The following is a 12,812-nucleotide window of genomic DNA, read 5'->3' as shown; positions in this document are numbered from 1 at the left end:
CCTTGCGATCTTAGGCTCCGCTTTTCTGATGCGCTAAATTATCTTTGAACAAAAGAGCTGTGGGGATTGAAGTAAAGTGAATTGGCCCATCTAAATTCTTTCCCACAATATATTCTTTCTTATCCAAGTGGATAAAATGTAATTTGCACAACCCTGATATTTTGATTTCTGGTGGAAGTGTTGTGCCTGATTTGAGGCATTATGTGCTCAGTCAGATTATCGAATATGCTGCCCCTTCAAACGATGTTTGGCAGCAGAAATGCTAACAATCAACCTCCAATACCTCTCGCTAAATCCTTGTTAACCTTTCTCTGGGTCAGTGCAGTGATTTAGTGCAGGTATCTTTAACAATTTTCCCCCATGTCGATGTGTGTCCTCTGTCCTGGTTTTAATATTCACCAGTTCGCAACAACTTGCATCTATATAGCGCCTATAATGACATAAAACATCCCAAGGTGCTTCATAGGATTTCAATCAGAAAATAATTCACTTGAAGCCAAAGGAGGTATTGGAAGAAGAGGTCAAACACTTGGTCAAAGTAATAGGTTTTAAGCAGCAGATGGAGAGACAGATGGAAAGTCAAAGAGTTGTGCAGAGGGAATTCCAGGGCTTAGAGCCAACGCAATTGAAGGCCATGACCGCCAATGCTGGAGTGATGAAAATTAAGGGCACACGAGAGCAGAATTGGAGGAGTACAGAGATCTCAGAGGTTTGCAGAGTGGAGAAGGTTCCAGAGATATGGAGGGTAACACCACAAAGGGATTTTAACACAATGATGAGAATTTAAGCAGAGGCACTAGTGGACTGGGAGCCAATGTAGGTCAGCAAACACAGGGGTGATAGGTGAACAGGACTTGGTGCAAGTCAAGCTGTGGACAACAGAGCTTTGGAGGGAGAAAAACAAGGGGTTGGCTTGGAGAGTACTGGAATGGTTGAATCTGGAGGTAACGTAAGCAGGGATGAGTGTTTTAGCAGCAGATGAGCTGAGGGAGAGACAGGCGATATAATGGAGGCAGAAGAGTCTTGGTGATAGAGAGAATATGGTGTCGGAAGCTCATATCAGGGTCAAATAGGATACCAAGATTGTAAACAGTCTGCAGTCCTTTGTCTACTTTTAAAAAATCTTGCACCTCGTTTATGAGGCATTGGCAGTTCCATGTCTTCTTTGCACAACAAACCAATAGTTTACCCCACCAAAAATGTTACCCTCTCACTGTGCTTACCAGCATCTGTGGTTTTGTCACAAAATAAGCATCTCCCCACTAATAGTCAGACATTTTTTTTCAAAAATTGTACACTCTGTATAATTTGACATTGCACCTCATTAGCACCTTAAGAAACCTTAAAGGATGATGATTGCAGCTACAACGTGATTCACGACTACTTTACTGTTGTCGCTAATAAAATATTTTATTAATAAATAAAAAATAATAAATAAAAAAAAAAATTTAAAAAAAAAATCTCACAACCACATTCCCAAAAGCCATGCATTCCAGTGATTTTATTCCCTTTTTAAGCATATTTGAAAAAAAAACCTTCTTACCATTTTAACAAAAAGATAGACGGAATAAGTGAGAAACTGATATTAAAAGGGGGCAAAAGACGAGGTCATTGAGAATAGCATTAAGACAAATCAAAAACTGAGGGGAAAATGAGACTGAAACAAGGGAAAACCCACGTAATTTTTTTCCCACAGGATTTTTTCTGAAATACATTTTTGGAATTGGGGGTGTAAGCAGGTGAAAAACAGGTATTTAAATAGGCTAGAAATCTCATTGAATATTTAGAATAAAGCTCATCAAAGGTTGCTATTAGTAGGAAACCTGACTGATACTGTCCCTTATCTGTGGAAATAGTGAATTGCCTGTTATTAAAACTGTCTTACAGTTCAAAATGATTATTTACGAAAGGTATTGATTAACTAGTGAGAGTGAAATGACTTAATCAACAAATGCGATAGAACATGTGCTCCAAAGATAATTATCACTGCAGCTTCCCTTCCTTTATACAACGTTGTAATAACATATTACCCTTAGCTCAATCCTATCACGTCAAAAAAATATTAAATTTTTAGCCTGTTCACTGCACTCTACGATGGTGCCAGTTGTGAGGCAGCTGGTGCCACTGCCAATGCTATGTAACAGATACAGCCCACATCACAAACTACATTATAAAATGCAGTAATAGTACCCCAAAGGCACAGTTTACACAATGTCAGAGAATGATAAGGCGTTTACTGTTCAATGTCAGTAATACTAATTGTTGCCTAATGTTAAACAAGTGCCACCACATCTGTAAAATCAATACCTCCAGCCTCACCCTTACTATAAATATCAACATCAAATTATCTCATAGATAAAATATTTTCAGCTTTTCTAGCCCTTTTTTATTTTGCATGCTAATATGGATGGGTTTACATTTCCGAAATGGCCTGAACTTCCTCAAACTGTAGATGCACATCTAATTGCTTACCTGACTCACAGGCAAATGTCTTTGATGTTTCATCATGAAAGATAATTGCCACAGCATGTTTCTTTGTCTCACGGGGCAACCTGCTTACGTTCCTGATACTGTGCAGCTCAGTTACCTGGAAGCAAGAGTTAGATTCATTTTAAAAATAGCACAATCTTTCATTCGATGTTCCATAAAGGAATATAGCAATTTTTTTTTAAAAAAAGCAAAATGCTGCAGAGGCTGGGAATCTGAAATAAAAACAGAAAATGCTGGAAAAACTCAGCAGGTCTGGCAGCACCTGTGGAGAGAGAAACAGGATTAACGTTTTGAGTTCGTATGACTCTTCCTCATCTTTCACCCTCCATGAACTGAAGTTCTTCCTAAGCTCTGCTGTTCACAGCTTGACTTGCACCAAGTCCTGTTCACCCATCACCCTTGTGTTTGCTGACCTATGTTGGCTCCCAGTCCACTAATGCCTCGATGCTAAAATTCTCATCATTGTGTTAAAATCCCTTCATAGTGTCACCCTCCGTATCTTTGGAATCTTCTCCACCCTGCAAACCTCTGAGATCTCTGTACTCCTCCAATTCTGCTCTCTTGTGTATCCTTATTTTTGTTGTTTTTTTTTGTGATTATCAGGGTTAGGAATGTTAGCTACAGAGATTGGAATATTTTAATTTTGGGGGCATGCAGTAGTGGCAACGGACACTCCCAGATCATGTGCAGCAAAGTCTGGTGCACAAGAAAGCTTTCCTTTTCACTCCCCTCTAACAATAAACTTTAGGCTCAAACTTTACAGAATCTAATGGTACGATTTTGTTTCCCATTCAAGTTATCCTCACTGCCTCTGAATGAGACTGATGATATGGTGTACCATATTATAGACAATTTGCTGTTGCTTGGCCAGTGCTCACTAAGAACTGGGTTGGGACTGCCCAAATGCATTTTCACATTGGATTCTTATAGCCAGTACAGGGAGATGACTTCCATCACATCTATGTAGGCCAGACTAAACCCAAAGCATTTTCCATTCCCTAAAGCACACTGTTTTCCATGAATCAACACCAAAATAAATGTTGATAAAAGGAGTTCTCACATGGCTCAGTTAAAGAAATAATGACACGTGTAAAACTGGCATGAAATAATAAAGGAATATGATAAAGTATCCGCCTTATTACAGTGGTAGCACCCTTGTCTCTGAGCCAGCAGGTTGTGGGTTCAAGCCAACTGCAACGACTTGCAAACATGATCCAGGCTGACACTTCAATGCAACTACTGAGAGAGTGCTGCACTGTTGGAGGTACTGTGGTTTGGATGAAATATTAAATGGACGCCTGTCTATCTTCTCAGGCAGCTATAAAAGGTGTCATGGCACAATTCAAAGAAGTGTAGGGATGATCTCTCTGGTGTCCTGGCTAATAACATAACAAAAACAGATTATCCAGTCAAACATTTCTGTTTGTGGGATTGTGCTGTGCACAAATTGGCTGCTACGTTTCCTACATTACAACAGTGACTATACTTCAGAAGTACTTCATTGGTTGTGAAGTGCTTTGTGACCTCCTGAGCTTGTGAAAGGCCCTGCATAAATGCAAATCTATATATATATATATTATAATCGCAGAATTTCTAACACTCTAGAATTACCCCCATTTCTTTTTCCGATTAAAAATCAGGAAGAATCAGTAAGAACTACAATCCTCTGAAACCACTTAAACACTCTAGTAATTTGAGGAGAATGTGTTACTAGCCACACTTTTTGCCAGCCTCCCTCTTCATACCTTCTGTAAACCTCATCTCATCCGAAACTCTGCTGCCCATATCCAAACTCTCACCAGATCCCATTCATCTGTCACTCCCCTGCTCGCTGTCCTACATTGGTTCCCAGTCTTTGAAATCAATTGCCGAGGTGCTAAGCTCTGGGATCCCCTCTGTAAACTGCTCTGTCTATCCACCTCTCTGTCCTCCTTTAAAATATTCTCTCTTTGACCAAGCTTTTGGTCACCTATCCTAATATCTCCTTCCTTATTTGGCTTGGTGTCAAATTTTGTTCGACAATAATACCACTGTGCATCATCTGGGGGTGTTTGAATGTGTTAAAGGTGCTATACAAGGCTACTTTACAAAAGAATGGTCACGAGCCTCGAGATCCGATTACTCATGCCACTTGAATGCTAAGCAGGTAAATTGCCTGACAACAATGAGAAATGGTCCGTCCGCTCTCTGCTGTTCATTGCTTTTGGTCAAGGCAATAGCAGGGTAGGGGGGTGGTGGGGCAGCGGGAATACAGTCTCGGTTCCTGCTCCTGACTGCCACTCAGTTATCACTGTTGGCAACTGCAGGTTATGCAGAGATACTGATTGAGTGCAAGGCCAGGGTTTACTTTCCCAGGCCTTCCCCTCACCCACAGTGCACCAACACTCTCATGATTGCTGGTGAAGTGGCAAAGGGCTGCTGAGCATGTGGAATCGCACCATGAAATGAGTCACAGCCTTCAGCACAGAACGGGAGGAAACTGAAAAGGAAAATGATTCATTTTCTTATTTCCGTCATTCCTGGGGACACTGATGGTTGAGGATGATGGCTTCGAATTGCTCAGATTGACACTGCTAGGGAGATGAATTAACACATGCATATTTGAAACTGAGGTGGCTGGAGTGAATGGCTGACTGTACCTATAATTCAATTCCCTCACACCATCAGTCTCAGTACGTCAAACTGGCACTCCTGATCATGCTATCAGCAATTACTCTTGAAGTCAAAATGCTAAAAATATTCAAACTGTCAAAAGAAAAGGGATGTTAATGAGAAATCTTGGTATCTGTTGAATGTATTTTTTTCAATGGGTATTCATGGTGACAGTCACAGGCTTCAGTCTTTGATAGCATTCCTTAAGACTGAAACCAAACTCTTGGTTTTCTCAGTGAGACTATCAGCAGATGTCTCTGAGGTTTCCCCCAATATCCCACCAAAGTTGTGGCCAGCAACTGGGAGGACGACAATGGAAATTTACCTGCAACAATGTCAAGCAACTTTTATAATAATTAAAACAAAAATTGGCTTAAAAACATATCTCAGTAATGGTAGTGCTATTAAAACAGTTTACATCAATTCTGGTGCTTCTGATAATCTTAATGGTTTAAAATCCATGACGAAACTATGGTCCAGATCTTCTGATCTCGCAGTGGCCGGATGTACCCCAAAAGATGCAGTACAGAACCCTGTGGAAGTCCCAACGCTTAGGACAGTTTGGGCTTAGTTACCTGAATAGTTACCCAGGAAATGTTTGACAGAAAAAAAAACCTAGGTTAACTCCTATGTTACTATACAACTGACTACTCCCCCCAGCAATCACTGACACTGTTGCCCCTCCTGACTCCCCTCTCGACCCCCCCCCAGCTCCTCCCGGCCCAACCTGACTAGCCCCCATGCCCCCCCGCCCCGGCTTCCCCCACGACAACCCGACTCACCTCCCCACCCCCCGACGTGACTTGACTAGTCCCCAGTCACCAGACTCCCCCGCATGACCCACCCCGACACCTCCCGACTGCCTGGCTACCCCCCCGCGACTCAACCTCACCACTCGGCTAATCCGCGCCCCGACCTAACCTGAACCCACCAACTGTGACTGCCACTCCTCGGAAGATTCAGACAAATACTGCAGCAGCACGAGAGAGCTGCAGCAGCTGGTGTGAGGCCACAGGATAAATTGAAGGTGATTAGGTTTGTGAAGTCATCCACAAGCTATAGAGGGTACTGCTCTTGCCTCTGATCTGACCTTTCTCTGTCAGAACATGTCTCATTTTACCTGGTGCCCCGGTACATGGCGCATTGAGACTGCCATTGGTGGGGGGGGCGGGGGCGCAAAGGGCATGTTATCCAGCCACAGTACTTGATAATAGACTGTTGATCGCCTTATACAGGAGAATCCTTTCATGATTCCAAAAAAGGCTTGGGAGGCACAAAGGCACATGGGATCTAGCATTGAGAAGCTGGCTATAAGTTGAATTGAATGAACAGAAGACGGCATTAACCTGGCTACAAGGAAACATCAAGGTGTCACAGAAATAGCTGCAGACAATCAAGACAGCCACTGGCTGTAGGTCAGTCCTGCAGGGCCCATTATATCAGGAGGAAATGTGTTCTGCAGCACTCGTTTCACAAGGATGATGAGCATGTGGAACACCATTCTGGCTCTTCATGTAATTGTCACGAGCTCCGTTGTATTAAATAAAATCCAGGCCACTATGATCATTTTCTGACCCCTTAACAGACCTCAATTCTCCCATAATACAAGCATCAGCACAGATATATGGCAGCACATCATCAGTTGTAAAGGCAATGCAGACTATTAGCTCTTCTCCCTCGGGTGGGGCCCACTAGCCGACGCGTTAAATGACGTGAGGTGACATCGGGCGGGCGTCCCGATGTCGCCCTGCGTCATTTACATTTTTAGGTCAGCAGGCACGCAGCCGACGCGGATGTGCACCCGCCGACCTGTCAACGGCCGCTTAAGGCCATTAATAAAGTAATTGAATCAATCAATGGACCTGCCTGTCCAACCTTAAGGTTGGCGGGCAGGCCAGAAGCCCAGGCGGGCTTCCGAAACAACATGAAATCTCATCCACGGGCGGGATGAGGTTTCATGAGGGCATTAAAATTTGTATTAAATGTCTAAATAAAAGAAATTGACATGTCTCAGCTCATGTGACAGTGGCACATGACGGGACATGTCGAACTTTTTTTCTAATCTTTATTCAACATTTCAAACCTGAGCCGATCTCCCTGAGGCAGCGATTTGTGTCAGGGAGATCTATGCGCTCTTTCACGCACATGCACGAAAGAGCGCACTCCTGGTTCAGGGAATCCCCCCCGCCCGCACAGGGGGCGCATAGCATAATTGGCCCGCCCATGTAAAATAGCGGCATGCCCCCAATTGGGGGCGCCGATCGGGAACCTGCCCACTCCCGCACAACCCCCATCGGCAGGGATGGGGAGATCCTGCCCTATATTCAGTCCTGCACAGAAGTACTTCAGGGATTAAAAATCACTCTATTACCACTATTCTTCTTAATGGATTGGTTTTCTCTATGCTCCCAAATCCCGTCAAAATTGTGCACATTACCATGCATATCAAAGATTGCAGATGAGAACAGCAATACATTTATTTGCAATGAATCAAAAAGGTGAGTTTCTAAACTCCACACACATTCAACATACAACAGGTAGAATCACAATATGTTAAAGTCCAAAGGGATCTGCACATAACTCCAATATATTTAGACCTCATGCATGTTTGCCCAGATTCTCCAGCAGGTCCTTGAAGCTGCACTAAACTGGCTCAGCTTGCTCACTATAACTGTTGTGGTATACCCACTCCATAATACCCCACGAGGGTTTGCCACCTTCTCTCTCGCCCTCCCTGCCTTCTCTTTTCATGGTATCCAGGATTGGGAGAGGACAATCGGAGGTCATCAGACCATTGCTATGGAGTGAGAGCTGAGGGGTCCCTCCAGAATTTATACTGAGTGAGCTGAGTCCGGTTGAAGAACTTAGAAATGAGTAACAGTACGAGAGAGTCAGAAAGCAGCTGGAGATTCCACGGCATATAAGCATGGCAGGGAGCCAGGGAAAAGAGCCAGGGAATGGAAATGGGGCAGAGAACCAGGCCAGGGACACGGGGAATGGAAGCAGGTCACAGAACTGGGGCAGGAACTAAGGCAGCAGCAGGTAAACGCAGCCTTAAAACTATTTTAATATTTCAAAGTACAACTTCATCCTAGGGACTAGTACCTTATCGAATATCTCACTATATTGATTTTGAGATAGGTTTAAACCTTAGGGAAAAGGCAGGGCAGTGGCACTAAGTGAATTGCACTTGCAGGAGGCTGGCACAGATATGAGGGGTCAAATGGCCACCTCCTGTGCTATAACCATTGTATGATTCTATATGTTAAAAGAAAGCCCATAGTAAATCAATCGCTTTGTAAAAACATCTTCAGATGGAATAGGTAAACTTCAGCAGATTTAATAGGTGTAATACTGACTGCCATCCAGTTTATTTTCTCTCAAAACTTCCTGTATTATCATATTGTATTGTGTCATTACCCTCAAGCAGAAAGAGAAAGACAACATTTCGTCACAAAATGCCAAAGTTCAAATTTCGGATTTTATCCCTTTTAATGTTGATAGACATCCCAAGACATTTTAGTGAGGCATAACCAAAAAAAAAAGATGTCAAAAGGGGAAGATGTTAGAAGAGGTTAGGACAAAGAGGGGAGACGATGGTGTAGTGGTATTGTCGCTGGACTAGTAATGCTCTAGGGACCCGGGTTCGAGTCCCGCCACGGGATCTGGAATTAAAAGTCTAATGATGACCATGAAACCATTGTCAAGTGTTGTAAAAGCCCATCTGGTTCACTAATACCCTTTAGGGAAGGAAGGATCTTTGTAAGGATGTTAAACCCTATTATCCACAAGGACCTGCTGTCCTTACCAAGTCTGGCCCCATGCGATTCCAGGCCCACTCTTAAATACCCTCTGAAATGGCCTAGCAAGCCACTGGGGCGGCAGCAGCAGGTAAATGCAGCCTTAAAACTATGTTATTTTTCAATATACAACTTCATCCTAGGGACTAGTATGATATCGAATATCTCACTTTGTTGAGATAGGTTTAAACTTTGGGGAAAGGGCAGTGACACTAAGTGAATTGCACTTGCAGGGGGCTGGCACAGATATGAGGGGTCAAATGGCCACCTCCTGAGTTGTAACCAGCGAAGCCCACATCCTGTGAATGAATAAAAGAAAAAAAAAAGAGGTGTGCTTTGAAGAAGGTTTTTAGGAGAACAGGGAGAGGATTGGAATGGTGATAAGTTTAAAGGGGGCAGCGCATCCTCGACTGATGCCTGAGATGGAGGAGGGGTGGTTATCTTATGAGGAGTGGTTGGACAGACAGTCTGGGCCTGCATCCACTAGAGTTTAGAAGAATGAGAAGTGATCTTATTGAAACATATAAGATCCTGAGGGGGCTTGATAGGGTGGATGCTGAAAGGATGTGGGAGGGATTAGAACTGGAGCACACAATTTGAAAATAAAGGGGTCTCCCATTTAAGACCGAGATGAGGAGAATTTTTTTTTTCCTCAGAGGGTCGTGAGTCTGTGGAACACTCTTCCCCAGCAGAAAGCAGTGGGGACAGGGTCATCGAACATTTTCAAGACAGGTAGGGATATTCATGACTAAAAAGGGAATCAAAGATTTTCAGGGGTAGGCGGGACTGTGGAGTTGGGGCCACAATCAGATCAGCTATGATCTTATTGAATGGCGGAGCGGGCTCAAGGGGCCAAATAGTCTACTCCTGCTCCTAATTTGTATGTTTGACAATAGATAGTACACCATGGTCAGAGCTGCAGTGACAAAGGATATTATTTATTACTCTGTTTTTGCACATGTGTGGAAGACCGTGGAAATAGAAAAAAAAAACAGGGCTGAGAATTTGCAGAAGACAGCTGAGAGTTAAAGGTCAATGCTAAATGATAGCAATAGAATTAGTTGATAGTAGAAGACTCAGGTGGGAGATATTAAAGACAATAAAAAGCAGGAAGTCAGATAAAGAGAAAGACATCGATGAGGCAGAAGCAATGAGAAATGGAATCTGAAAATAAAAGCTAGAAAAGGGCTTAAGGAATAAAAATCGTGAAGAAAAGTGAAACTATAAAACAAATTGAAGCAAAAAGCTATGGGCTGGTATTAGTACAGCTCATGAAGCTTTATTTTTACTACCTGATTTTTTTTTGTAGTTATTACCTCCAATTAATGACCACCCTGGAGATAGGAGTACAGACCATAAGTATTTCCCTGACAACAACCAAAGATGCTCTGTACTTGGTCAAGCCGAAGTACATCTCTTGGAGGTGGCCATTAGAATGACTCCACTCTTCCCACCCATCATACATGGATAGAAGCCTTTCTTCCCAATACTAATGATATTAAATGGGACAGTAAGACTCCTGACCCCATTTGGAATGTGTTAGCTTCCATTAATGCCAGGCCAGGGCATTCAAAAATGACCTCTTTGTGTGAAGAAAATCTTCTTGCTATCAATCTTCTCCTTTACTTGTTTAAGCCCATGGCTCCTTGTCGTACTCTTGCAATTTAATTGAAAGTTACCTTCTGTACTTACTGGCCTGAAAATTGGTTGCCGCCCAACTTCTGGAGTGAACTCAGTGACAACCACAAAATACCGTGTTGAAACGGATGGGCAAGTGGACCACACAGAACTGGTTCACCTGTGTCATTGAGACGCAACCTGCATGCTGGGAATGTCAGTCACACCCCAAGAAGTCGTGTGCAAGTCGCAAAGGAGATGAAGATCAGCAGTGGACCGACAATGAGTCTGGAGTTGAGGCGGGGTGGGGGGAGGAGAAGAGAAGGATGGAGGTTGGGCAGTGGCTGGCAGAGGTCTTCAGCTTTAATGTGGGGCCAGGAACAGCACTTCTGGCTCCACGCTCAGGTCAGCAAAAATAAAAGTAACTTATCGTTTTGATGGCAGTTTCCAGTAGCCCCTTTAAGCTCAGCTGTTTAGCTGCTATGTACTTGAGGAAACTGAACACAGCAAGCTGTAGACAATCACGATCTAAGGGGCCTGAAATAGATGTTGGGCCCACAATTCACATCAGCAATCTGCCAAATGGCTCCTATAGCCTGCAGATGACTATAGGGCACACAAAGGGATAGGACCCGCAGTGCATAATGGGTGTGGAATGACAGTATGCACACCGATTGCATACTGGACTTTTCAACACGTGTTTTTTGATCTGAAAAATTAGCACTATGTAATACAATTTCTAGGCTTCCATTTTCTTCACATTTACAAGCTTACATACCTCAACAAGGCCACATCATAGAGATTTCCTTTCAAGGCTGAAAAGACCCCATATTTCTTTAACCTTCCTCACAATTCACAACCTTAAAACAGAGGATTTGTTCTAATGCTCTCCTTTGCTTCCACTGTTTGAAATGTCTCAAATTTGAAGATGATATCAAATTAAGAGAGGTGGTGGAGTCAGAGGATATAACTCAAAAATTACAGAAGGAATTGGACAACATTTCTAAGTGATAAGAACAAAAGCAGATGGAATTTAATACTGACAAATCCAGAGAGTTGCACACAGGAAGGTAACACAGATACTTGATGAGAAGAATGCATAGCGAAGTCCCAGGCTGTGTTTGGCCATGGCATCATATAGTTTAATCAGTACTACAGACATACAACTCTACAGGTGAGGTTGAGAGTGACTGCCCTTGACATCAAGGCAGCATTTGACAGAGTGTGGCATCAAGGAGCCCTAGCAAAACTGAAGTCAAGGGAATCAGGAGGAAAATTCTCCACTGGTTGGAGTCATACCTAGCACAAAGGAAGATGGTTGTGGTTGTTGGAGCTCAGTCATCTCAGTTCCAGGACATCGCTGCAGGAGTTCCTCAGGGTCGTGTCCGAGGCCCAACCATCTTCACCTGCTTCATCAATGACCTTCCCTCCATCATAAGGTCAGAAGTGGGGATGTTTGCTGATGATTACACAATGTTCAGCACCATTTGTGACTGCTCAGATACTGAAGCAGTTCATGTCCATATGCAGCAAGGCCTGGACAATATTCAGAGTTGGGCTGATAAGTGGCAAATAACATTCATGCTACACAAGTGCCAGGCAATGACCATCTCCAACAAGAGAGAATCTAACCATCTGCCCTTGACGTTCAATGGCGTTACCATCACTGAATCCCCCGCTATCAACATCTTGGGGGTTACCATTGACCAAAAACTGAACTGGACCAGCCATATAACTAGTGTGGCTACAAGAGCAGGTCAGAGGCTGGGAATTCTGTGGCGAATAACTCACCTCCTGACTCCCCAGTGCCTGTCCACAATCTACAAGGCACAAGTTAGAAGTATAAAGGAATACTCTCCACTTGCCTGGGTGGGTGCAGCCCCAAAAACACTCAAAAAAGCAATACACCATCCAGGTCAAACCAATCCACTTGATTGGCACACCATCCACCATCTTAAACATTCACTGCTTCCACCACTGACGCACAGTGGCAGCAGTGTGTACCATCTACGTGATGCAGTGCAACAACTCACCAAGGCTCCTTCAAAAGCACCTTCCCCAAACGTGTGCCTTTACCACTTAGAAGGACAAGGAGAGCAGATGCATGGGAACACCACCACCTGCAAGTTCCCCTCCGAGCCACACACCAAATTGACTTGGAATTATATTGCTGTTCCTTCACTGTTGTTGAGTCAAGATCCTGGGACTCACTTCCTAACAGCAGTATGGGTGTACCTATATCAGATGGACTGC

At 43.5% G+C, this 12,812-nt stretch overlaps 1 protein-coding gene across 1 annotated transcript in view; it reads right to left on the bottom strand.

The window, feature by feature from the left end:
• Positions 1-12,812, bottom strand: part of dok6 (docking protein 6) — a 422,100-nt gene that overhangs the window by 160,077 nt on the left and 249,211 nt on the right. The window contains exon 3 of the mRNA XM_078540045.1: positions 2,473-2,587. Coding sequence (XP_078396171.1) covers positions 2,473-2,587 — 115 coding nt within the window. The remainder of the gene's footprint in view (positions 1-2,472; positions 2,588-12,812) is intronic.

Source organism: Cetorhinus maximus, chromosome 4, assembly GCF_964194155.1.
Source record: "Cetorhinus maximus chromosome 4, sCetMax3.hap1.1, whole genome shotgun sequence".
Classification (NCBI taxonomy): domain Eukaryota; kingdom Metazoa; phylum Chordata; class Chondrichthyes; order Lamniformes; family Cetorhinidae; genus Cetorhinus; species Cetorhinus maximus.
This window is presented reverse-complemented; position numbering and strand designations above follow the sequence as displayed.